Here is a 27,024-nt window from a genome sequence, read left to right on the forward strand (position 1 = left end):
TAGGATAAGGAGATGATGATGATGATGTTTTTTGGACTGGTACAGACATGTTTAATTTTTTTAACAAATATTCAATTTTATGAGCCATAAACTGTCCAAGGGCTCACAGCTTACATGAACCATAGCTCTATGCAGGTACATAGTTCAAGTTAAACAGATCTGTGCATTGATTCACTGATCTGCTTCACCCATGTGAACTGTAAGATTCACAGGTTGTCAATATTAATTGAGTTACTTATTGGTAATGATGACAGTTTATTATTTAAGAGAGAGAGAAGTGGCATATAGTGATGAAATGTAAATGTCAGGTATCGGAGTACATGTCGTGCTTGGGCCCGCTGGCGCCGGTGTCCGGGTCAGAGGCAGCGCGTCGGCGACGCGCGCAGCTCCGCACGCAATTGCCGCCGCACGATGTAGCGACCGCTGCCAGGCAACACGCTACTGATCAGGAGAAAACAGAGCATACGGTCAGCACGTTTTTATGTACTTTTCTAGAATAATAACTACTTTATACCATGCCAAGATTCACATTAAGGTAGCGATTTAAATTATTACATATTAAAAATGCCATCTTATAAAGTTAATTTCTTTACAGGAATACATCACACGTATCAAAGACCATGTCGTGGGAATGGGCAATGTAGTAAGAGTGGGTCCATTGCAAAACGGCGAAGTATATTCAGTTGAAAACAGCAAAACACATGGTGCTACTAAATCATATGCTCTGCCTTTGAAAATATCAAATGTATCACGCGGGGTGAAATACAACATTGTGCCAAAGAATGCATCCGATAAGAAGCTTGTTTTAGATTCTCAAGGCAATGTTGTGAGCAGTGCAGCTAATTTGCCCGATTACAAATCGAGCCAGATACTCAGTAGAATTGTGAAAGACAAACTTAACGTAATGCGTATTGAGTCTGATAGGATCAAGAGTGCAGTTGAACATGGACCAGTCTACGATAAATTACTCAAGAACTTGAATGATTTAAATATGCCAGTGAACAATGATGTTTATTTACAACCTATCAAATTGTTCCGTGATGAATATAATAAAAATCCACAGTTCAGGGATGAAACAAACGAATTTGTTGGCAAAGCTCTCGGGACTCAAATAATGGCAGATCTGTGGCCAACAAGCAATAATAATTTAATTGGTACTGCAAAGGTACTGGATAGTCGGATACAGAAGGGAACTATTTTCGCACCAAATGGCGAGATTTGGAGCTGGAAACACGAACCCACTACGCCTGAACTCAGCGGAACAATTTGCTCTACAAAGATAAATCCGCAATACTCAACCACCACTAAACCTATGAACCAAGTGGAGCCACAACAGACCGCGCCATTGAGGGAATATTTAAGAACCCATTCGGAAGAAAGCCTTCCTCCGCCGCCTTTACCTAACTACAGTACATATCCTGGAGGCTTACCACCGCCAAGTGCCGCCGACTTGAATATAGAAAATCAGAACACTTTACCTGAAAATACATTCCAAAGCATCTCCCATCCAGTGTCCCAATATGCGGAACAGATTGATCCAATACTCACCCAATTTGCTGACCTGTCTTTGAACCCAGCAGAGATGGAATTCAATAGGAAGTTATACAACGAAGGTGTGCCGTGTCAACGTTGTGATAAGGCAATGTTCGCTGGAGAAGTAGCTGTAAAAGCAGAGAGAGCCGGCCAAGAAGCAATCTGGCATCCGCAGTGTTTCACTTGCTGCAAATGCGGGGAATTGTTAGCAGATCTCGTGTACTTCTTCTATAAAGGCGAAATTTACTGTGCCAGAGACTTGGCTAATGTTTTAGAGATACCTCGATGTGCTGGTTGCGACGAGTTGATATTTACAAGGCCATATACTGCTGCGGAAGGCCGGGCTTTCCATGTTCAGCATTTCTGCTGCTACCATTGTGATGCTCCGTTGGGCGGTAAAAAGTATGTACCTGATGATAAAACTGGTCTTCCAATATGCCTGTCCTGCTATGACCAGTACTATGCAGAACGTTGCCGTGCATGTGGTGGTGTCATTGGTCCAGAGCAGCAAGGGGTGTCATGGAGTACGATGCATTGGCATGCTGACTGCTTTATTTGTTCAGGAAGAATGTGCGGCAAGAGTCTTCTCAGCGGGAGGTTTGTCGTTAAACAGGAAATGCCTTTTTGCAGTGTGCCTTGTGTTCAGAGTAGAATTAAGTAAAGTTTTATGTGACATTTTAGTGTCCGAAAGATCATATATCTATTTGATATATTTTTGATATTCTATATTCTAAGATATATTTATACAAGTTTTATAAATGACAAAAGTTATGCTGGGATGTTATTCATAAAAAATTATACGTTTTCTTGTGCCATTGTCGATGGCTGTAAGGTTTGCGCCTATTTTAATAAAATTATGTTTTAATTAACAAGTATTAACATGTTATTATGAAATTAAGGGACCAAGATTATTAGTTATTATATTAGTATTGAATTGTGTGACTGATTTATATATTAAAAAGTATCAATAAAATTATTAAAAATCGTTATCAGAATTTATTACACATTTTCATAATTTAAATATATAAGCTAACATATATTATATTTTAAGAGTTATAGAATAATTTACAAAGAAAAAGCATTTATATAACTCCTAGAAGTTAAGAACCAATGATGTTTTTGTGATGTTTACAGAAAACCTTGTTTTAAAGTAAACTATTTAGCTATTTAAACAGAAGTTTTATATAGAAGTGTGTTTCATATTTGCATTTATATCCTAGTTTGTAATATTGCATAATGACAATTTTTAATTTTTTATGAGCAGTTTCAGTGATATTGAGCAGTGATATAAATATTATGGTACAAATTTGTGCCATTATTGTAATTGGATTTATATTTATGGAATAAAACAATAAAGACATCCCCATTTTTTTTGTTTTTTTTTTCTGATCATTTCAAAACTACCAAGTACCACAACTACATAGATATTAGTAAGAACTATTTAAGAAAACATAAATAAATTGTAAAGTCGGATTTTTTTAAAATCCTAAAGACAATAAAGACTACAACAAAACCACTTCTTTGTACATTCGTTTATGCAAGATGTGGCATATTAATTGTCTATATGTTTAGAAGTCATTGTGATTTATTAAAATAAAGAGATCTTCAATGAGTTAATTTTCATATGAAACGATTAGTCACCAAAAGAGTTTGGTGACTAATAGAGAGAGACTAACTATAAGTAGAGACTTAAAATAATGAATAGAAAGACTGTAATTTCATTGAAAGTGCATAAACAAAAGCTCATTGAAAATCATGTGAACCACTCTTTTTGATACTAAAAATTATTGGACATTCATTTTAATAATACCAGAAGTGGCAATTGGCAAGTCATGTTCTATATGTGAGGATAGAATCTGAAATGTGAGAGAACTCTGCAATACAAACAAAACACAAAAGAGAGATTAATTTTATTTGTTGTTTTACATTGATTTGTTAGTATTCTCAATACATTTTTAATTTCAGGGATATTTTATACATATTATGATATAAAATACTTTTCTTCACATCAATCAAAAAGGACACTCATTAATATGGCATTAAAAATACAGAAGTTTTGTTGACCAAAGGTAACATTTGTTTTGAAACAAAATAATTATAGTACATTGTAAATTTATTAAAATTTTCGTACAAACCAAACTAGGTAAAAAGCCAACGCTATAACTTAGTACATTTAAATAGATTTTTAGTAAAATAAAATTTAAGCAGAAATTTTTAAATTTCCTAAGTTATTCTTCAGTTTATTAAGGTTAGTCTGTATTGCGTCTTGTTTGTTTTCTAAAGCCGATATATGTCCTTCCGTCCTCCTTACTTCTTTAGTGATATATTCCATTCGTTTGTTGACATTTTGTTTAGCTTCTTCCAAATCTTGCTTAACCAATACTGGACCGATAAGTTTGTATACTTCTGCATCTTTCTTAAGCAACAGGAGTTCCTCTTTAACAGCTTTATTTTCATTTAATTGACTATCTAACTGTTGTTTCTGAGATACGGCTTTTTTAAATTCTTTTTGTACTCCACTGAATATCTCCAACTCCTTTTGCATCTTTTTCTGTATTTCTTCAGCCATTTTTATTCAAAAAATACTGCTGTAGAGTTCGTAAACGTATCAAATTAAATTCTACGAGATTTTTTACAAACAGATTTTCTTCCACTTACTCCGTCGAAAATTTTTAGGTTATATGTCAACTTTTTTTTAGTAGGCAATAAAATTAAATTGTTACCAACTAAAAACAGGTTTTCAAATATTTTTATCAAATGAAGAATGAGAAAAATTATTAAAAGAAGAAGAAGATGTTTTAATAATCTGTATTAACAAAATAAAACCGCATTGGTTGAGACTAAGAAACAACATTATTTTTAGAATCAAAATACGATGAAAAAATGGACGAAAAGAGAAATTAAAAATTGTAGATTGCAATACTAATGATAATGAAGTAGAGGTGAACAGTTTTAATGCTTTTAATTTATAATTAACAGTTAATGTTTATACATATTGTATTGTCATCGAGATTATCCATATCAAGTACTAGGATGATACTATTTTAACTTATATTTGCACCAATAAAATGTTATTTCATATCATTAATTGTATTTGGCATGTCGGAGATTGGGATACTTTTAAATAACCAAAAAATATAAATTAATAATTTAATTAAACTACATCGATAAGATTACATAAAACTATTTTCATTACAGATTTTCGCCATATTCTAGTGTCCACATATAGTTAGCATTGGGATCTCCACTTTTTTCGGCTTCTTTCTTTACATTTTCAGTCTTTTTTAGAATGTTTTTTAATGTTTTACGAAGTTTTAACTTAGATGGAATACGTTCAACTTGTATTTTTTCGGATCTCTGCTTCATAGGTTTTTTCCCAAATCTTTCCCTAACGAATTTTTCATAAAGATCTTCATTGTCGTCTTCTTCGTTCTTTATTTTACTGTTCCGTTTTACATTATCATATTCTTTATCATTTTTGTAATAATCATAAAAATCATCTTCCTTGCTGTATTTCTCTTTGGGATTTTCATCTACATCGTCATCTTCGTAATTGTAGTAGAATTTTTGTTTTTGAGCATCTTTATCTTTGCGTGTTTTTGTTTCATAATAAGGTCCATCGTAAGCGTAAGACAAAATGTCTTCGGGTAATTTTATTTCTGGAAGTTTTATAGGCACGTTATGGAATTTTACGTTTAACTCATCGTCATATGTAGGATTTAACGGCGTCAATGTATCTAAAGTACCTTCTTTGTCTTTCTCTTCACTTGATATTGCGGTCGGTTTGATTTGGGAGGCTGTGGTATTGCTGGAATTATTTTTGATTTCTTCATTTGCATGATTGTAATCTAAGGGTATTCTTTCAAACTGCTGTTTAACGTCAACTTTTTCTGAATTATCACTTTGCGCTGAAGCATCCTTTTTCTTTGTATCAACGTTCTTTACGGGAGTGAGTGAAACTAGTTTACTGTTATTTTTTAAATATAAATTAACATCTTCGTCTGAAATTTCTTCGCTTGACTCGATGCTTCCATTATTAAGTTCTACAACAGGTTTGACTTCGTCATCATTAATACGGGTTTGCTTTTCACTTTTAGTATCCTTTAACTCTTCTACAGAACGAGAGTCTGTATATATTTCTGTATTTTCATCACTTTTACTCTCATCACTCACTTTTTCGCTTAATTTAGGTGTCTCCAAAGAGTCTGTGCCAACATCTTTAGTATAATTTTCACGAGAAAGTAATGGGAATCCATCCACATTATCTTTATTAATTTCATGATTAACGTAATCTTGCTTTGGTACTATTAGTGGAGAGTTGTCGCTATTTGAGTTATTTCCTTGATTACTATGAAGTTCACTAGATTCGATAGTTCCGGTGTACTCGTGGTTGGTTTCACTACTGTTTTCTATTGACGACTCATAAGCCTTATCTGACTCCTGATTTTTTTCGTTTTGGGGTTTCTTGGGTGGGATTGGGTTAATACTATCTCTGTACATCTCCGTTTCTTTACTTTCTCCAATATATTCAATGGATGTTGAAGTATTTGGCAATTCTACGCTATGTTCACTTTCAATGCTGCTAGAGATTTCTTCACTTTGGCTTCGATTTTCACCGGAATCCTTATTTTGTGGCCTCTTTTCCAAACGGTATTTGTTTTCATGGTTTTCAACACTTTCTTGAGATTCTTCTTTAGTTTCATCAAGATTTGGAGAAAATTTCGTTATTATTTGCGCTTTGGGATTGATATTTTCCTTATGGGTGTCATCATTAGCTGATTTTGTTTTATCGTTGTGAATTGTCTCTATATTAAAATCTGCTAAATTAGAACTTTGTACAATTCCTCCCGTTCGTGTTGCAGGTAAAAATATTTCTTCCTTAACCTTAGCGTGATCGATATCTACATAATCTATTGAAACTGGTAGATTTTGTGGTCTGGGAACAATGTCTGAGTCAGAGGAATTGATGAACCTCTTCTTTCTTTTCAGGCTATTTTGATCATGTCCTTTGGATTTTTCTGGAAGATTTACCTTTTCATTTTTCTTGTATATGTATTTCATAAGAGTATCATTAGTATGATTTTGTTTTAAGTCAGATTCAGCAATATATTGTTCTTTTAATACCGTTTGGGAATCATTACCTGTAGGTTTCTCTGTTACATTTTGATTATCTTTATCTAGTATTTCAATGATTTGTTGATTAATAGTTGAATTAGATTCTTCATTTATGTCATTGGTAGTATTTGTGATACTCTTTATTATTGTGGCATTTTGAGGTGGTTTATCCAATGTAGTATTTTGATTTCCATTAGACATTGTAACTGCGACAGTTATCTGTAATTTGTATTATTTAGTAAAATATATAGTTTAAGTTGTAAATTTAATTACCATATTTTGGGTGATTGAATAAAACAATGGTGCCATTACTATTATTTATTACGGTTCTGTGTATTTACAAAAAGTACATTTAGTGTTAGGGTTAATAATAAAATATAAATCATTCACTATAAAATAAATAAAAAACAACAAACTTATAATCCTAAGATTTGTGTGCATATATTTTTTCCTCAAATTCGCAAACTATGATACTTATGTTAGTCTCTTCTTAATTTAATAAACAATTACAACTACAAAATACAGGCAAGAAACATTCAAACTTTATTAATTCATTTTTATGAAACAAAAATTGTTAGTGGATATTTTTAGCTAAATTCAGCTGTTCACAAAAATATAAATTTAAAAAATATATATTCTACGGTAAGCATTGCTACACAAACTATTTTAATATAAAATCTAACAAACATAAGGTATCAAAAACATAACTACAATATATTTATCTACATAAATATGACAATTAAGCGGATCTATGCTATTTTCTAAATACATTTTGTACAAATTTATTTAATTCTAGGTTATAAATTAATGATTCGTTTAAAACTACGCAATAATGCCGATACTAAACTTAACATTATTGAGCAGTTATTAACTATACCACAAACATCGGAAATAATAAAAAAAAAACATGCATCAAATAATATTAGTTAATTATTCAGTTAGATACTTGATAAGGCACTTGATTGGTTTTTAACCTTTTTTTCTACAAGAGTTCATTTTTAAATAATTACAAGGTTTGTGGTAATAGTTCAAGTAAAAGAGAATGACATATTTAAAAGGTTTTTAGGTACTTATCATGGTACGCTATTAAAACATGTTTTTATTCACATTTTTGTGTTCAATGCTTTGTACATACCCGAATAAGAGTGACATCAATTAAACAATTATAAAAGTAAAGAATTACGAGTAAATCTAATTATTATTATACGTGTAAACTAGACGCTTCTTCAATTACGCACTTTCTATCAAAAAGTCATTCGTCTTGTTTATATTGTCTCTAATTGAATTGCATTACGGTGAACTACATCTATGACTATTGACTACAAAGTTTTTAATAAATACTTGGTGCAGGTGTCACTACTTTTTGCCCAAAAACGGGTTATACGTGAAACTACTCACAAACTGCTTCGCCGCGCCGTGAAACGGAACTGGGTCCGCCCATTTACTAAAGTCCATTTGTGGTATTATACCACTTCTGCACGGAACACGAGGATTTCTGTGAAAATAAAATAGGTAGTTATAATTTACCGTCATCATAACAAAATAAAAAAATTCTATTTGTCTATGGATGTTTTGAGGTTACTTACAGTTCGTGATCGGGTAACACCATCGGGTAGAGCTGAACAGTGTCAATAATATCGGTATTGTCACAGATAACGCGAGCAAGTCGAGATTTCCTTATTTCCAAAAGTTGTTCTGGAGTAAACGATGAAGGTTGATTTGGTAATTCGAACCTAGAAACAAAAGTGAGATTTAAAAGATAAAATCTAAATAACTGAATACCTAAAACAAGTTATTTTAAAAATCTTACCAAAATCTATCACCACGTCTCGAGTAAGAAAATTGTGTTGCGATGATACAAGCGAAAGTTGGTCCCAACATGGACCCTGGGAGAGGACGTTCGGACACGCCTCCGGACCATAGATCAACGTCGACTGGATGTTCGAATATAGTTTCATATTTGCGGACGGTCTCGTTAGGCATAGATCCAAATAATTCGTCGAATGTATCAGCACCAGAAAGGCCACAGAACTTTCTGAATTCCATGTATCCGGGCAGACCGAACTCACGACCTCTTTGCATGTTGAACGATACCAAGTCCATTCCAAAACGAGCTCCTACTTTCTTGAATAAATGGTTTGTTACTTCTTGCGTGATGGAATCATCCATAGCTTGTGCCACTTGGTTCATCAATCCCATAACATATTCATCGAGAACTCCAGCTCTGTACAGATCGTAGGGTCTTCTGATAAGATCGGACAATCGTTTAGAAGCTGCAATACAATATTTATTTAAGTAAGTCATTAGCTGCAAAGGTACGAATAGAACGATTTAAGTTAATTCAACGTATGATAAGTAAAAAGTACCAATAAATTTGTGAGCCTTTGACCATCTTTCGACAGCTGTTGGTAAAAGAGAATGTCCAAAACGGTAGGCGGCAGCTGCAAAAGCTGCGATCACATCCGGGTTTACCTCCTGATCGTAACCATTCCAGTAACCCTGTAAACAATATTTATATAACCACTATACAATAAAACAAATATTAAAATAATTTGCTTACATCACCGTTTTTAAATGATGACAGAAACCAAATCCTGTTAATTTTTATTCAAAGTGTTACCTGTTTCTCTAACACCAAACCGAATTTTTCCATAACATCTTTCCCTAATAGGATGGGTAGAAATTCGTTGTATGTGATGTGCTGTATCTCGGCGATGTTGATCCTGCGCGCCTCCTGGAAGAGGGTCTCGTCGTCCCAGTGCGGGTTGACGGCGGCGAGGCCTTCCGCCACGCGGTTGTGCTCGCGCGCCATCAAAGTGTGCATCACAGTTAACACGAGTTGTTCATTCACACGAATTTCACCTAAAACAATAAGTTATTGTGTTATTTATGAAAAATACTTTTCCTCAAATCACGCCAACTAAATTCTAGACCATGGTTTCAACCGTCGATTGTGATTCGAACCCGATATCACTTGATCCAATGTAATAAGCGCCTATAGCCTTATGGTTTGGGGTACGAACTACCAATCTTGCAGTCAAGGATTCAAATCCTACCATTCGAATATTGTTGTATACCACGTCCTAGCATCACCATAAATCTTAGTTGAATTGGTTAAAGGAAATTATTAGGAGTATTAGTAGATTATTTATAATTTTGTCATTTGCCAAAAAAAAGTGTTAACCATATGGTTATTGTTGCCTTATATTGACGACTCTACGTTATATTACGTGTGTAAGTTTTCTGCAAGAGAATGTCATCTTTCTATTTCTCTAGGTGATATGTTTTGCGTTGGCGTTAGTGTTGCAAAGTTTAATTTGAAAATTACCATAGACCAGTAGGTGTATAGTTACGCCCACTCCATAACTAAGCTATTGTAGAGATTAACATCGTTTTTAAAAATAAAAAAGTTCTTTACATACCAGCTTCAAAGCAGTACATGTTCTTGTTAGGTCGCGTGCAGCCCTCATCGGGAATGTCAAGCTTTAATGGAAGCAAATCCTTGAGACCGTATTCCTTGAACACTGGGTTCATACGAAGAAGTCCACCGTAGCCCGTACGCAGTTTCCTGAAATAAGAGTAGAGTATTAAAGATTACACGAACTTACTCCTGACTTTAAACTATTCGTCGAACAACCTATTAAATTAATAGAAATAACTAGATTAAGTACTTGACTATTATCCGCATATCAGATTCGATATACATACACCTTTTGTTTCTACTTAATAGATTCTAATCTCTTCAGAAGATAGGAGATTTATAAAGGTTATATTAATTATTCCAAATAAACCAAATAAACTCCGCAAAATGCTTACTTTTGATGTTGATAAAATCCAGCCGACTGGGTTTATTCAACACGTTAATGCTTTGGAATAGTTATACATATGTTGATTCATTAACTAGTTTTATTTCCCAAACAAACTTTCATCAGTGTAAAGCCAGTCGCATAGTCGGTTGTTTATCAGATGTTACCGGAATTAAGAAAAAGAAAGGTACAGTTATTTAGTTTGCAGAATAACATTCACTGATTAAGAAAGTAGTAAACATGATCGTAAAATTTATATGAGAAACAAATCTTAACGTTCAATAGCTCACACAAATTAAAATTTAATAAAAAATATCAATATATAGAAAGACTTAAGACTACTGAAAGAAAATAAATCGTACGACACCTATCTTTTATTAATGGGGTTAAGGCATAATATTCAGGAGGCCTTGAAAGTGACCTCTGTATCATTAAACTATCGCAGAATTATTTAGTCTCGCTTTAATTCCTATGAGCTTATATGGAGGTGCACACTACTCGATTTCTGCTGTGCAACTAAACAGTTGAATGGGCTGCGAAACAATTGACAGTCGCACAACATTTGTGCGACAGTTCAGTCAACGGTGTGTCAATAGTTAATTTACTTGCAAATAAATGACTCCGGTTAGAGTTTAATTCAATAATTGTTGTAATTACCTGGCAAACTTGTCAGTGACACCATACACGGTGTTTCCGTCGATCGCGCCAGTCAAAGTGTTGAAGGGAATTCTTGAACCTAAAGACAAAATGAATTAAAACAGATATCAAATAATAAAATCATATTTTTTGTTACAAACAGGAATATATTATAATTGTAGCATGATCGTAAATGTAATAAACAGAAAACAATGTACAAATTCACATTTAAAAGCCAAACAACAATAGCTAATACATCTCATTACAAACTCGTTAAACTATTACAAACGTCTAACAGCAATATTACGGTTGTTTAAAATGATAATAGACGATTTAGTTATATTTGAACAACTTAAAGTTAGAACAGTCACGTTACTCAAAATACTCGCCTTAACTTAAATACCAATAAGGTAGCCGCAAGTGAAGCTATTAGTTTTAAACTTTATTAGTCTGACATAAACAAATAGCCTAGATTAAGATATTCCAATTTAATTTAAGCTGACTAGATTAATTTATTTATAATTTATGATAACTTTATTTAAAACATATACCGTAAATTGTTTATTAATCGTATGTAATGCAATTACATAACTATGTAGGGGTAGCAAAAACTATATATTATTAATTAACGATATTTTAGGTTTCTTTAAAGCGGGCACACCTTCGACTAAACTATTGCATAATTGTGATTGTCGATTGTTTCGCTGCCAATTCAACTGTTCAGTTGCACAACTAAAAATCGAGTAGTGTGCCCACCTCCATATAAGCCCATAGGGATCAAAGGAAGACTACACAGTTGTGCGATAGTTTCAAAAAAAATCAAAGGTGTGCGCGCTTTAAGAGTTTAATTAGGACATAGTACGTTCAAAAAACAGCAACCGTCTTTGAAATGTAAGTCTACATTTTAGTTTTGGCTAATAGAATCTAGTGGCAGTGAATTTTGAACGCATTGCTTACAATAATGCAACATTTAGCAACGGTCCATGTTAAGTTAATGATCTTCTCGGCTAATTTCTTAACATCGTTTACACAAGTGTTATTTATTGCCATTTGCATACGTGAGTATTATGTTTTAGAATTATAGAACGCGCTAATGACAGATTACACTGAACGTTCAACGCAAACGTTGATTTATTCTCGTAACATAGCATTAAGATGTGAGAATTAATTCGTGACCCCATCACAACCTTATGGTTACTAAGATCATATTTATTAGTGTGTCGATTTTGTGATAAAATGTTTATACATTAAAAAACACACGTTCTAATAACAATTATTTTGGACAGCAATGGACTGAATAAAACTGTTTATTAGACCTTTTGTAATTATACTTCATAACTACTATCCTACTAATATTGTAAATGCAAAAGTTTAAATGGATGGATGTTTGTTAGTGTTTGTAGACTAAACGGCTCAAAGGCTTTCGATGAAATTTAGAATAGATGTAGAGGATAGTCTAAAAGAACACATAGACTAACTAACATTTGTTTCTTTTAATTTTACGCGGACGGAGTCGCGAGCGAAAGCTAGTAAGGGATAAATTATTGAGTTAAAGATTAATTTATTAATAGAGGTTAGATCGATACCGAATTCTGGCATAGATACAGAACCATAGATAATAAAGAGAGATACAAAGTTTAGGTTATGGTTTTTGGCGCCCTCGCGGTCAACAGTCAACAACAATATTCCGCACCTTACGCAACCGGGAGCGCCGGCTACACGCCGCACGTAACGGATTCACTTTCGCCTCTCACCGAACCTCACGATGATTCACTTAGGGTTGTCAAATGTAATGTAGACTTTGTTTTTATTTTTTAATAACGAAAATAACAATAGAGCAAGCTCCCCCTGATTTAACCAAAAAGCAAAGTGACCGTTGCCTATAGACATCTGCAACCAGTAAAAACAGCAACTGCGTTGCCTACTTTTAATGTAGAAATTAGGAGACACACAGAACTTAGGTATTTCCCTTGTCTCTATGTTCTCTTCTTCAATAAAAGTTCATAAATAGAAAGTTAAGGATTAATCTCTATTGAGATTCAGTATTCGTCGACGAAAATACAAGTAAAATTAGTTTCTGGACCAACAACAGGGTCTACAATAAACTATTGACTATGTAAAGTAGTATAATGTATGTATTTTTACTTAGTTATAGTATTCTTTAAAAAACTAAATTGCATGTTTTGGTTCCGGATATTTCATTACATTTTCCGTAAAAAAATATAGTGCATAAAAATATAGAAAAAAACTAAAGCTGTATCAGCCCTAGTTCGAAGCGAGACCGGTCACACGGTCTAATGTCTCACCACGGTCCATTGGATAATTTAACATAAAAAATATAATCTAACCTCTCACTACACTGCCTTAAGTAATTTATGTCACATCATAATTGAACAGGGTGTTACTTTACAGTAATTGGTATGTCAACTTTATCTATTACTTAATTATTTAATAACAATCATTATAACTTTAACTTATAATGTTTTTATTTTTACAAGTTGCTTTATTCTCATGAATGTTAGGATTTACCTACATAATATAAATAAACTAAGCGTAAGCGTCTCATCTGCTTCGTAAAAACGAAACATTGCAAAAGCATTGTGTTTAAGTTCATTGCTTCGAAAATGGCAATAAATCGCAATTTGCTTATTGGTTTAAGTTCACACGTTAATATGTTTGAAAGTAAAAGTCATATTAACACTTTATAGTGTCGGTTATTTCGTAAGTCGACCGCAAGCGACCGATTGTGGTCGGACAAGATATCAGTTTGACGAGCTGTCAGTTCGTGCCGTGCGAAATGGCATGTTAATCACACGGAACAATTGGCCAGCACCTTACTGTCTCTTAGACCTTGGACGATATCATACGTGTATTGTTTTAAATGTCTGAGCTTTTGATGGTGAAATGAACCTTAAGTACTACAGAACTGTAGACTGTCATACTCAAAGTCGTTTATAATAGAATTATTAGATGATCAATAAAACAGTCAACGATTAAAATAAAAAAGTTATCCTTGTAATGATTTGCAATCTCGATGACAAAATTTACTTACCAAGCCGACAGCCGGGTCTAGGAGACGGGAAGCCGCGTACGAAATCAATGCACTTGACACCGAAAAGTCGGTAGAAGTAATCGTCATCAGGTATCCTGATTTCATTGCAGTAAGGGTGTTTCAGATGTAATGGTCGTTTGCAGCATTCCTCAGGGTCATTACGGTGGACAGGGTCTAAGAGAAAATAAAAAATTAAAAAGTCATAAATTGCCACTCGTTTTAAGATGCCATATAAAATAGGAATCACGAATTCAAAAGCATCTGTTTTTGCTGCTTTGTTAGAAATTCCCCCTGCTCAAAGTCTGCAGGGTTCTTCATAAATATCAGTCCCTTGACATTTCTATCCATTTGACTCCTACAACTTTGATCAGACGATGGGTGCATCTTGCATAACATCATGCCAACCGTACTTCGAGATGGAACGTTTGTCTTCTAATGTGATAATAGGAAAAGGTATCTATCAAATGTATGGACTTACCAAGCGGTGTACCAGTGAGAGTATAATCGTGGTCCATGAACTGTCCCCAGGCAATGACCATTACGGTGCCAGCGTGGTCATGGAATCCATCGTCAGGGTGCATAGTGCGAGAGACCACACGGGACAGTGGCAGATCCCGTCCAGAATGAGAGATGCGGGGCGCATTTATACCGTCAGCGAACAATGGGCCGATTAACCTGGGAAAACATTAAAACTCTATATCCACGGTAATAGAAAAACTCTTAAAGCAGTAGAACACAGGATAATTTCCTTGATGATAAGCAATTTAAAAGGACTGTTAATGATGCATCTTACGTGCTGGACATTTCTTTGTAGTACTTTTTATTTCTATTACCTAAGCTGTTAGTGTAAGTTACTGAAGTTACGCAACAAGATGCACAGTCCTTTTTTCATATATTTCTTACTAGCTGGTGCTCGCGACTTCGTCCGCGTGGTAAAAATGTAGTTTTTGAGTTATTATACATAGAAAAATACAAATCTTTCGGCTTTTAAAATTAGTATAGAAAAAAATTCATGATGATGCATTTATATATCTGTCTTTTCTTCTTTACATAATAGACTATTTTGAAAAAAAAATATTTTTTCTTTATTTTCCCTTAATCTATGTTCAATTCACTACTCGTTTCATTTTATGGTATTTAAAAAGAAAAATCATGCATTTAAGATTAAGGTTCACTTGAAAAGTCATTAGAAGTTTTACAATACCTTTGGAAGGGAGCCATAGTTGCCCCCCATGTGGGATGCTGTAGATTATTGCAGAGGCCATCAAGACGTCGATATTTGCCGGCGCGGCACTCCACGTGCGAGAACACAGGCGGGCACACTTCACGGATGAGCGTGCGCGATGTGTCAATCAGAGGTAGACCTTTCTCGATCTCCTCGTATGTCAGACCATATCTATAAACAATAAATATGACACAAAATCGCTTTAAATAATTGTATTGTACAACTAATGCTATTGAGACTTTTTTCATATTTAAGGCTTTGTTTTTGTGATTAGCAAACTAAAATTTACATTTATTTGTCTGCAAGCTTTTGCCCGCGACTCCATCCGCGTGGAATTAGAAAACAACAAAAGTGAGTAGCCTATGCGTTCTTCCAGACTATCCTCTAAGTATGCCAAATTTCATCGAGATCCGTTTGGGTAAACGGGTGTTTAGGTTACAAACTCTAAAAAACATCCATCCATTCATCTAATTTTTTTTATAATATTAGTAAGAAGTAAGATTAGAAACTGCCTTCATATTCTAGTATTATAAATGCGTATCTTTGGATGAGTGAATGTTCTTGATGAAATTTGGCACTGATTCAGAACAGTCTGGAAAAACACATAGGATAATCTACTATTTTTTAAATTTCCCACGGACGGAGATACGGACATAAGCAAGTGTTTAATACATTTCAATAAATTTAGTTAATCACTGCAATTAGAAACAGTTTTATTATTCAATTCTTTACCGTACATTAATCTTCAGCGGCAACAATTTGGTATGATCGAGGTCAGTGACAAATATGGAATGTGTATCAAGGTTCATGTAACATTAAATTTATATGTCGTGTGTACTTCATTATAGAGTTCATAACTTATTGAGTTGCGTCAATCAATCGGATTAATGATTTAAGCCGACAAAACGCTTATATAAAAAATTGACCCGTGTGAATTTTCTACATTTGATGATTCACATGAGTCGGATTTTCAATTTCTTCCGGTGATTAATACAAATCGGGCAGAAACGAAGACGAACGATGATGGAATTTAATTACAAGAATCATTGTCTGTACAATGTATAGGATGTTTCAGAATTAGTAGAAATGTTATAAAAATGCTTTAATTTATGAAAATGTCATAAACTTTGTATGAAATAAAGTTGCCATATTTGTAATGCAATTCAACAAAATGGGAGCACACGTGTTAAGCGATTAACATAATTACGTTGCGTGGTGTAACATTGACCGAAAAAAAAAATATTTGGTCATAATGTTTTACGTTCCATGAAAAAGAAATTAAAACGAGAAAGGTCATGATCCCAAAAGTATTACAAATTACACTAGTTGAACTTTTAATTTTATTTTGTTGATTATTTCACATTAATGTTATGAAATTACTAATTAACTGTTAATTAAAATGAAAAATGGTAAGTAAAGTTGTACATTTATTAAATAAGGCAATTTTATAAATAAAAAACTTCTAAATAAACTAAATTACAATCATAACCGTCTTCTAAAAAAGTATACAAGTCTACTTAACTATGTGTTCTCATTATAATTCTACCATTTAAGCTACTAGAATACACTCGAAATGACAGTCGCAGCCTTCAAATGTTAAAAACAACAATAGGCTGCATCAATCATGTTAGAAGATAGAAGGATCTACTTTGAAATCATTAATGAAGGTAAAAAACCTAGATACGTCTATCAAAGGAGATTTCACACACGTATATGACCTTCTTGATAATAAACATTAATAAGAATAATGTAAACAATCTAATTAAAAATTTTAACTTGTGTCTTGTTAAAAATTGGTTCTGTAATACTAATTCCAGACGTATTGAAATGTAATATTGAGTTTTAGAGGTTAAAAAGTAACGTATTAAAAAAATGAAATATGATACATTTTTTGAAAATTTGTAGGTTAAGGTATCATGACTTAACTGACATAACTAAACTACAAGAACTGACTAATTTATAGCTTATCTCAGTGTATTACATTAGTAAATGCATATTCAATTTTGGTTTCCTATGTAAATGATTACAAATGTCAACGCGTAGAATTTTAGTTAACTTACATCCGTAGTTTTGTATACGTTTCCTTTTAAAATCCCAATTAAATTTGATCCCATAATCCTTGGACTAAGCTTGAAAGTAACAAATTATTAGTCATTCATCCGGCAAACTATAACTACTGTTTAACTATTAATTTAAATATGACATTTAAAACTCCCTCTTACTCTTTAAATGTCAGTTTACAGCAGTTCAATTGGGCAACTGTCGAAATTTCGAGATAAACAGTTCGGAAGATGAAAATAAATATAAATAAAACTCACGTAAAGTTCAAAATAAAATATCTTAAATAGAAATACTAAACTCCGAAGTCGATCATAATAAATGATGCAATAACTTTTAAATATAACGCACGCACAAATTCCATTCATATAAAGCTATCGTGATCAATTGTTCCAAATTTAAAAAGTCTTACATTTAATTTTGTTCCGGATCGTGACGGATATGATGTCCTTGGTTTAATCAATCAGTTCAAGTCAAAGAAGACAAAAGTACGGATCTCATGGCGTGGTCATAATAGCCAACCTTGTAGCATAGCAAAAGTATGTATTGTCATTAATTCAAACCAGGTTAGAGAATAGAAAATCTGGTAAGGCCAAGTAAGTAATGATCAGTCAAAATACTGACTGGTCATTATGTAGTGGTGCACGAATAGAGAATTCAAAGCGCCGTTCTTTGTACAGATGTTCCTTTAATTAGCACAGATTATGTTAGCATTGACCATCTTAAATCGTCGGTTTAGAATATTCCGTGAACGTATTGTGAAGTCTGTACTTCAATGTTAGTGTTGTCAGTGCAAAATTTATTTGCTTCCTTTTGCACAGCGATTTTAATTTAATAAAAAGGAACATAGACTTACTAACGCTTTTAGTGATTACAATATGTGAAAGCATTCACCGTCTTGTCGATAAAGTTTAACAGTAACGAATAGATAGTTATAACTTTAACATTGTTTTTATAATAATGAAATATTACTTACGTTCTAGCCAGTTGTATCGAAATGTCAAGCATTAGTTCACCAACGCTTGCGAAGTCCTCCGGCTTCCAATCACCCTTCGGTTGAGCCACCACTGAATAAAAAAAAAACGATAAACTATTTTAAAACATATAAAAAAAGACATACAAACGATTTGAGTACCTCCTTCTTTTGGGAAGTCGGTCAAAAAACATCATTTTAAAATTTAAGCATTTTAAAAATCAATGTGTCACTTCCAGTATGCGGTACATTTCTTTGCCACTTATCTACACAAACAAAGTATATAGCGGCGCCCACATTTTCACACATACGCGTTATTTGAGGTTTGTTTCTGTTCACTATTATCGCGGTACAGTTATATTTCACAAGTTAGTACGAATATATTAACCGGAAGCTAACATTGTTTTAAGAAATAAAGTTTACGGCCATGTCTTGTTAATATTTGAAACTCAATATGTTATACTCACGGATCCTATTCCTAGCATCGAGGTAGGCCTGGTTGATGGCGTCGTAAGTGATGCAGCTGTGTTGACCATCGTAACCGCTGGAATAAAATGAAAAAAGTTAGTGCCAAGTATACCTCTGAACCATCATCTTTCAATCCTTATCCTACTTCTACAGTTTCCGTAGTTTTCGTTCTCCAGGTTAATGCTATCTTCAGTCATCTCAGTTGTTACATCCTTCTTGATCATGACATCATTCAAGCAATTCATCTATCTATTTTTAGACTTACCTACTATGAATAATGTTTATTATATTTTCAACTTTAAAACTTCTTTCATATGTTAATGCACGATAAATAGATCGATAGTTGCTACGAAGAAGATTCTTGTATAATCATAAGTTCGATTATTTTATGTACAAACAAATGAGTTCAATAGATGTCAGCGAACTTTGGCATTGTAAATGATTGTTTAACATTTAATCAGAAATAGGTGTTAACAAATCCATTTATATTTTACGCAAACTCTCTTTCCGGCTAACGATTTACACGACTTGAATATTTTAACATAGATTTATATTGAAATAAATAGATAGATTTCAATATAGTGACTTGCGTGAAGTTTTTAAGTTGTTTTTTTTAAAGGAGAAAAATTACACATACCTACAAAATCTCTTAAACTCTAACATATCTAGCTAAATGTAAAATAGTTGTTTTTTTTTGTAAATGCCACGCACATTTAATCGCAATTGAAATTAGACATCTATACTATTATAATAAAGCGTAAACACACACTTCTTTGTTGCCTAAGATGTCAGCAATTACAGCATATTTTTGGATAACTCTTTTTTTTAATAAAAACCCCTACACTTACGTCACGCTATGGACTATATATTTTCACGCCGTTAAACTTAGGGGTAAATATTTTGGATAAAAACCTTAATGTAGGAAAGAGACCATAAGTTATTGCCAACATCAAGGAAGCAAGGTTGCCATTTTTTGTCATCATGTCATGTCATTTTGACATTTGCAATTGATAATTTGACAAATGTGAACAATAAAATGAAAATTTTATAATTTTATGCGAATGAAGTCGCATGGGAACAGCTAGTAATAAATAAAAGAGACCTATTTATCGTTTTTGATAAGCACAATTTGTAAGACTGAAAGTAAATAAGGAAGTTGCCTCTAAGAACTGTATACAACTTCAAATCAATTCTAATTTATGCTTCACAACGTGCTTTAGACATTTCTACTCTTTAAGGAGCGTCTGCATATTTGTACACTTCGTAACGACATTTGATTTCAATTTATTGCTTTAAGCTTTTTGCTTTTACTCAGATTTGTTACATAAATGCAATTACATGTTCCGTTCCAAAAGTGATGTTCACTAAATTATGATGAGTATTAAATAATGCAACATTCATTTGTATTCTGAGAAAGTGTCTGACCATACGTAACGTATTTGAACGGAATCCACTAAAATAACCTCAAAAGTCATCGCTAAATTGCATTACAAATAAACTCACCTTAAATTTACATAAAACACATCACAATGTAACTTAACGATAGATTTAAATTATTCTACGTAATACGTATTTTAACAACATTTATCCTAATGAAATGAAGAAATATTGTAAACACAAAACAACAGTTGCGGTTTGTAGTGCCTTTTTAAAATAGTCACAACCAAGATTTGCATAAAATGAAATACCATTAAACTAAAAATATTAAAAATGTGAAAGTTTTGATGGATGGATGGATGTTTGTTAGAGTTTGTAGCCTAAACTACTGAACGCATTTCAATGGAATTTGGCACAAATGTAGTCCTCTACATCTACCATAAACTATCGTTAGGCTGGAAGAATACATAGGCTGGGGCAAAAGCTAATTTAAGATATAAAAATTCCATCGTTTTCATAATTATATAAAACTATCGGTATCATATTATCAGGAAGAAGAAATCTAAACCGGAATTGATATTACCGGTGTTTCTACGTATGATACGGGCAGGGCGTGACCGATGCTATAGAAAGTGGACGAAGCACGTATCTCAACTCGATTTGTTGTGTGAATTTCTATAATATGTCAACAAAAGTGGTCGTGTCCGTTAGTCTGACGGTAACGGTACTGAATTATGTCTCACATTACGACCAAGAATCAATTGATCGATGATTATTTGTTTTTTGTCTTCGCAATTTTTAATACCATTTTTAATGTAATTTTTTTGATAAATTATAGTAATTTTATATTTTACATCAAAACATTGTGCTAAGTGAAGTTTTTTTTGGATAAATAAGTCCAAATTTCCTGACTTATTGTTTCGATCATAATTAAGAAATGAAAAGCTATATTATCGATAACAGAAGCATTTTAATTTAATATAGTCTAATATTTGCGAGCCACACAAAATCACATCAATTTTAAATATTCTAAAGTTTTCAATGGATAGTTAAGGCATCATCACCGTTTTATTTTTGTCCTCAAACAATTTAAACGCCATTCTTCATGGTTTTTTTCCAGTTACAGTACTGTACCTAATAGTGTGCAGAACAAACGACGTCCGAGAGAATCCGTTAGAAGCACCTGACCGTACCGGATAACTCCGACACATGCCACCTCGGACAGTTATGATGACATACTTGATAACCTTAAAGGGCTACACCTATAATGCCGATAAATAAAGCACAATAAATATTTATAATAAAACATTGCTCTTAACCGTTTATATTTAATTTATTTTCTTGCAATATTGATTTAATATTGGCGATAAATGTTTAAATTCAAATCATTATTACAACTCAATTCTTAAAAAATCCGTGTAACATAATTATTTAGTTTGCTAATATTTCAAGATAGTTTAGTTTAAAAATGTACTATGTCGTTAAAACAATTAGGTCATTTATAATTTACAGGTATTGCACAAATCAATCATAACATAATAAATTCAACATAACACATATTGTATGTTTTTTTTTGCCGCGCTCAAAACCAGTCCAGTATTACAGTAAAAGATTAAGCGAAAGGATTTGAAAGTGAACGTGAATTGCCTAATGTAACTTGCGAGATCGCGGCATTGTTGATGGGATGTTACATTACTTACGTCAGATTGGGTCAGCTCGTGACGCACGAAATGTACGCATGCGGTCAAATAAATCACTTATCCTTTCAGATAAGAATTAGATAATCTTCAGATGACAGAGATAAATTCAAGTAATGAAAAAAGAGCCGGGACAGCCTTGCTTGAAGTACGTGTTTTTATTTTATACCCAACATTGATATGACAAATCGAGAACAGAGTTAATCTTCTGCTCACAGTACCAATTAAAGTGCACTGCCTTTGTATTAGTGACATAAATGTGCAAAGAAAACGTCAACATAGAATGTCATTTTTTAACATATGTAATAATTAAGAGCTCACAAGTGTCCAAAAGTGAAGGGCATTTGGATTTCTAAAGACGCGATTAGCAGCAAGAAAGAGAGTGTTTACATTCGCATTCATTACCAATGAAGAGTTTACGTAAATAACATTTAAAAATGACGTGTGTTTTGTAATCTTAGTTGGTATTATGCTACACGAAAACCATTTAAAACATAACGAGCGTCGAAACAAGTGAGCTATTAAAACAACGACCGACGTTGAATAGAGATGGAGAAATGTTAAGTGTGCCGCGAGACTGTGTCAAGTTTACTGACGAGACAAACAGTTCGCTTTGTGCTCGTGATTTATGTTTTCATTCACTCAAAGGAATACATTGTTCTGTCTAAAATATATAACACTGGCTTTTGCCGCATCTCCATTCGCGTGATATTAATAAAAACAAAAGCAAGTAGCCTATGTGTTTTTCCAGACTATCTTCTACATCTATGCCAAATTTCATCCAGTTCCGTTCAGCCTTTGAGGCTACAAATTCTGACACACATACATTCATCCATCCAAACTTTCACATTCATAACGTTAATAAGATATACGGCATGTTAACTATTTTTACATGTTGAAATAAGTTCCTGCTATTATCAAAACATTAGTAGTTAAAAATAATTTGTGTCTAAAATATCCATTAAAATGTATTAGTGATAAATTAACAGTTAATTTATTAAGATTTATCTGTATTCATGCTGAGAGGACTGCTGTTAAACTCTGTTTACACCTGTCACAATTTACATTTCTGTGAATATTATTATAATTATTAATTAAAAAATGCTAAGTACTTGAACCGTTAGCTTCTTATAAGCACAAGTTGGTAGTTAATAGCTATGTCGTTGTTTCAATCGATTAGATGCTCATCCCTTGTATTTGTTTATACTTACAAGTTTCCTTTGAGAAGATTAAGGCTGTAGTCGTAGGCTGAGGAACGACCAGGGCCGGTGAGGTAAAGGGCGCAGCCATCGTCGGCAGGGATGTTCAGTGGCGCCAAGGCGGCGGCGTATGTGCCCCACAGCGCTAATATTAGCGCCCTGAAATAATACAACTTGTTAATGATACATGAAAATGTATTGCAACATATGGAAGTTTCAATATAACTATGACTGGTTACTAGAATGAGGTACCATAATGAAAGATAACCTTATTTTTTTATTTAAATTAACGGCATGTCTTAGTGACCAACTATTGACTCTAAGTGCAGCAGCGACGGTGACTTTATTTATAGTATTCTAAATTTAAAAATTCTGTATGGTGTATTACAAAACAAAAAAACTACAACTACCTACTGCATATAATAAAAAGTGATTGATTTAAAGATACTTAATTTCATTATAAATACGAGTATATACCTGCATAAAATACAATAAATCAATATTTGATTGCAGTAATTGCCTTGATTGGGTTTTGTTGTTTGCATTTCGTCACTGTTAGGCCAAATTAAATTATGAAATCTTCATAAACAAATATAAATGTTGAGAAAAAGGGCATGTATTTTTTACAACTATTACAACTTTAACTGGCCTCAAAATAATCTAGAACTCTTTTACATTGAGCGTTAAAAAGCTTTTAAAACATTTATCTTTTAAAGAGGTCGTCGATAAATATTCAATTTATTCAACGACTGACCGAACCCGTACGGTACATATCCGTTCGGTATATTCTACGATAACTTACGTAGAATATTGTCACGAATAAATATTTGTATGAAACCACGTAATTATATACAGCACGCCGTACAATCACCGAATGTAGGACGAATGTAACGAAAACCATCGTGACCACATAAAGTACTTAGAGTGTATGATTTGAAGCATATCTGACAAATAGAACTTTATAAACGCGGTTAATAATTTGTACAAAAATAACCTCAGATGAATTTCAGTCGTTTTAGCATAGACATTACAATAGTAAAATACGAGCCATTCACAGTGAATTCACAGTGGTAGAGCCCGCTTTAACATCATCGCACGAATGGGCCGGCTCGCTTTACGCATGACCACACTGAAGACAGACGTGAAGTGGAAGCAATTCCGCGTTTCGTCTGATGAGTGTGGAGGCCTAATTTTAGTCCCTTTCCCTTTCCACCCTTTGTTTAAGAGAAAAGGATGGGAAGGAAAAGTGGATTTGACAATGGAGGAGACGTATAGTAAGGGAAATATCCTCTTTAAGTGCGTCTCCTCCTCCTTCAATTAAGGGTAGGCAACGCATCTGCAATTGTGGATGTTTATGGGCAGTGGTCTCTTTCCATTTCGGTAGCCGCTAGCTCGTTTCCACCTTATATTACAAAAAGAAAAACGAGATATAACTTTGTTAGATTACAGTTTTACAAGCATGTCAATAAGAGGTCACCGATTTAAATAATGGCTTTGTCGCTGATTTCAATTTGTGTTTGACAAATAACAGTAATTATATTCTCGGAATCAATGACTGCGCATTTACATAAAGACGGTAAAAGCTAAGTGAATAGATGTACTCACGAACTAACGGTGCAAAAACATCACGACCGTCGCAAAATGGGTTAGTCAAATTTGACAAATAGTATGACGTGATTACATTTATGGACTAAGTTTCATATATTTCTACATAACCATTTTTTTTAATCTGTTTACATTTTCATTTGTTAATATATCTACTTAAAAGTATTAATTGAAATAAATGGCAGATATTGTTCTGTTCATTGCAATTATAAGACTGATATGTTATTTTATAATTTTTTTGTAAGGAATTTAAAACAGTTTTACTTTATAAGTAAACTCACGAAGTATTTAATTAGAGTACGTCGACTTACATTACCTTTATGGTGTTGGTTTTTTGTGGTCTCGTGTACATTTGTACCTTATACGAAATCTTTACGGATTCGTTACTGTATACGTGATTGAGATATAACATTTTAGTTCAAACCCGAATTGAATTTTAAGATTAACCTTAATTTTAAATATGAAATTACATGATTTTTTTTAATTTTATGTTTACATTATCGTATTTTAATGATTTTATTTTTATTTTGAACAATTTTCAGTGAATGTTTTAGTTATTTTTAAGTACCATAATACAATCGTTATAATAAGGGAAAAAACGATAATTTCGATGTTTTCCGTTTTCATTAAAAAGACAGAAGAATAGTGTACATTACTTTTACATTTTTATTCTAATCAGATTAGATCAGAATAATATTTTGTGTTGAGTGGTATGTACTCATACTATACATATATTAAAGAACAGCCTTAGACGCTAATTGCCTAATGCCAAATATCATTACAACTATATCCTCGGCAGTTGAGGTTTCGGCTGTCAATTCGAATTGAGACTGAACAAGTGAATGGAAGAACTAACAAGGCCTTGGTCACTTCGTTACTCATTTATGATATTTTACTAAGTATGACGTCAGCATATCTTTATGGTATCATTTAGAAGTTATTGTTGGAAAGGTACTTACACTTTTGTTCCACTGATATAATCAAATGTCACGTCGACAGAAGAGTATTTAATTTCTAAATCATTTATTTTACACTTTAGTCCATAAGGACTACTAAAATAGAGACTAATCTTTTGTATGCTTTAGTTGTAAAACCTTAAATACGTGATTACGTAATCGAAACAGGTCTAAATAAAAAGTGAGTTTACTTCAGTGAAAGGAGAGATCCCGTCTGGCGAGATCGTGGACTATCACTCACGTTGTCGGGCTATTAATGGGAACCTTCTAAACTGCATTGCCTTTGCACGCCGTTTCTCTGAGTCGACTGTGATGTACTATTCACTGTACGGTTAGAAAATAAACGTATTTATTAGATTATGATAAATTATTCGTAAGTACAAAATCCTACCTAAAAAAACGAAAATATTTTAAGCAATCTTTATATTTTGTTAAAGGTTATAGAAGCGTTTACTAAACTGAACTAAATATAAATTTGAATTACGTCGAAAGTAAAACTCTGTAATAATGCTCATATAGGTCAAGTCTATTAAAAAATGTATTTTTACAATTATATAAAACAAGCTGTGATATCTAAATGAACTACATTTCCTTGAGAAGTGAACTGATGTATAAATTACGAGTGTATTGATATGAACGAAATCAGAGTAAGGTAATCAACATCGGTACACGACCACTAAAATAATTAACGCCTTTAGTACACTACCACAAAAGCGAACAGGGACCGAAAAGTAAACCAAAAAACATGAAAATAATGCAATAATGCATAAGCATATCTTTAAGGGGTAAAAGTGGATTATTTCAAACTTGCGCCTAATAAAAACTTTACAATTTTCTTCACAGATATTTTGAATAGGCTACGGGGATGCTATCGCATGTAATAGCCCCCCCGCCTTTACCAGGCAACAAACCAGTAGTCGTATAAAAATTATGTTCGCTTCGGTATTGGTTCGCTTTGGTGGCAGTGTGCTAAAGCTTTTAACCTTTTAATATTTCGTGCATTCACAAATTACTTAAACAGTAATCTTAACAGGATGTACGTAATAAATGTTTAGTGTACCTTCAGTTATTGATTTCCGTTAGACGTGAACGTTAAGTACTCTGCGACCTCGCTAAAGTAAATGCCATCGTTAATATGTTTTTTGTCCTTTCACTCTTCACTTAAAACCGACCCTAATTGTTTATTGAGATTACTTCAGTAGGAAATATTTAATTGAAAATACAAGCTATATGGATAGATTATTCAACACGCTAAGAACCTAACTAAATAACAATAATAATAATGATTATTATTATATTTTAGAAACCGCACGCATAGTGAGGA

The 27,024-nt window shown here is 33.0% G+C and overlaps 4 protein-coding genes across 4 annotated transcripts in view; 1 reads left to right on the forward strand and 3 right to left on the reverse strand.

Moving 5' to 3' along the window:
• Positions 1-2,441, forward strand: part of LOC106104239 (testin) — a 3,752-nt gene extending 1,311 nt beyond the window's left edge. Inside the window, exons 5-6 of the mRNA XM_013284221.1 lie at positions 309-467; positions 596-2,441. Of these exons, the coding sequence (XP_013139675.1) occupies positions 309-467; positions 596-2,194 (1,758 nt within the window). The 3' untranslated portion in view covers positions 2,195-2,441. The remainder of the gene's footprint in view (positions 1-308; positions 468-595) is intronic.
• A 1,187-nt stretch (positions 2,442-3,628) lies between these two features.
• LOC106104112 (prefoldin subunit 6) lies at positions 3,629-4,236 on the reverse strand. The gene has a single exon (XM_013284062.1). It carries the CDS (start codon positions 4,100-4,102, stop codon positions 3,734-3,736), a length of 369 nt encoding a protein of 122 aa, XP_013139516.1. The 5' UTR covers positions 4,103-4,236; the 3' UTR covers positions 3,629-3,733.
• A 489-nt stretch (positions 4,237-4,725) lies between these two features.
• LOC106104077 (suppressor of Mek1-like) lies at positions 4,726-6,849 on the reverse strand. Its single transcript, XM_013284016.1, has 2 exons — positions 5,071-6,849; positions 4,726-4,812 (listed from the first exon to the last, which is right to left on the reverse strand). The coding sequence occupies exons 1-2, from the start codon at positions 6,847-6,849 to the stop codon at positions 4,726-4,728; spliced, it is 1,866 nt and encodes a 621-aa protein (XP_013139470.1).
• An 802-nt stretch (positions 6,850-7,651) lies between these two features.
• Positions 7,652-27,024, reverse strand: part of LOC106104301 (peroxidase) — a 22,878-nt gene continuing 3,505 nt past the window's right edge. Inside the window, exons 2-14 of the mRNA XM_013284312.1 lie at positions 23,152-23,298; positions 18,866-18,942; positions 18,402-18,492; positions 15,347-15,538; positions 14,621-14,817; positions 14,143-14,316; positions 11,112-11,190; positions 10,071-10,216; positions 9,269-9,510; positions 9,015-9,147; positions 8,459-8,921; positions 8,235-8,381; positions 7,652-8,143 (exon numbers count right to left, since the gene is read on the reverse strand). Coding sequence (XP_013139766.1) covers positions 8,005-8,143; positions 8,235-8,381; positions 8,459-8,921; positions 9,015-9,147; positions 9,269-9,510; positions 10,071-10,216; positions 11,112-11,190; positions 14,143-14,316; positions 14,621-14,817; positions 15,347-15,538; positions 18,402-18,492; positions 18,866-18,942; positions 23,152-23,298 — 2,227 coding nt within the window. The 3' untranslated portion in view covers positions 7,652-8,004. The remainder of the gene's footprint in view (positions 8,144-8,234; positions 8,382-8,458; positions 8,922-9,014; positions 9,148-9,268; positions 9,511-10,070; positions 10,217-11,111; positions 11,191-14,142; positions 14,317-14,620; positions 14,818-15,346; positions 15,539-18,401; positions 18,493-18,865; positions 18,943-23,151; positions 23,299-27,024) is intronic.

Source organism: Papilio polytes, unplaced genomic scaffold (assembly GCF_000836215.1).
Source record: "Papilio polytes unplaced genomic scaffold, Ppol_1.0 DF823691.1, whole genome shotgun sequence".
NCBI classification, from domain to species: Eukaryota; Metazoa; Arthropoda; class Insecta; order Lepidoptera; family Papilionidae; genus Papilio; species Papilio polytes.

Coding starts and splice junctions, on each gene's coding strand:
- LOC106104077 (XM_013284016.1), bottom strand. CDS start 6,849: ATGTCTAATGGAAATCAAAATACTACATTGGATAAACCACCTCAAAAT. Junction 4,813..5,070: donor ACAATTACGAAGATGACGAT/GTAGATGAAAAT, acceptor ATTCTAAAAAAG/ACTGAAAATGTAAAGAAAGA.
- LOC106104112 (XM_013284062.1), bottom strand. CDS start 4,102: ATGGCTGAAGAAATACAGAAAAAGATGCAAAAGGAGTTGGAGATATTC.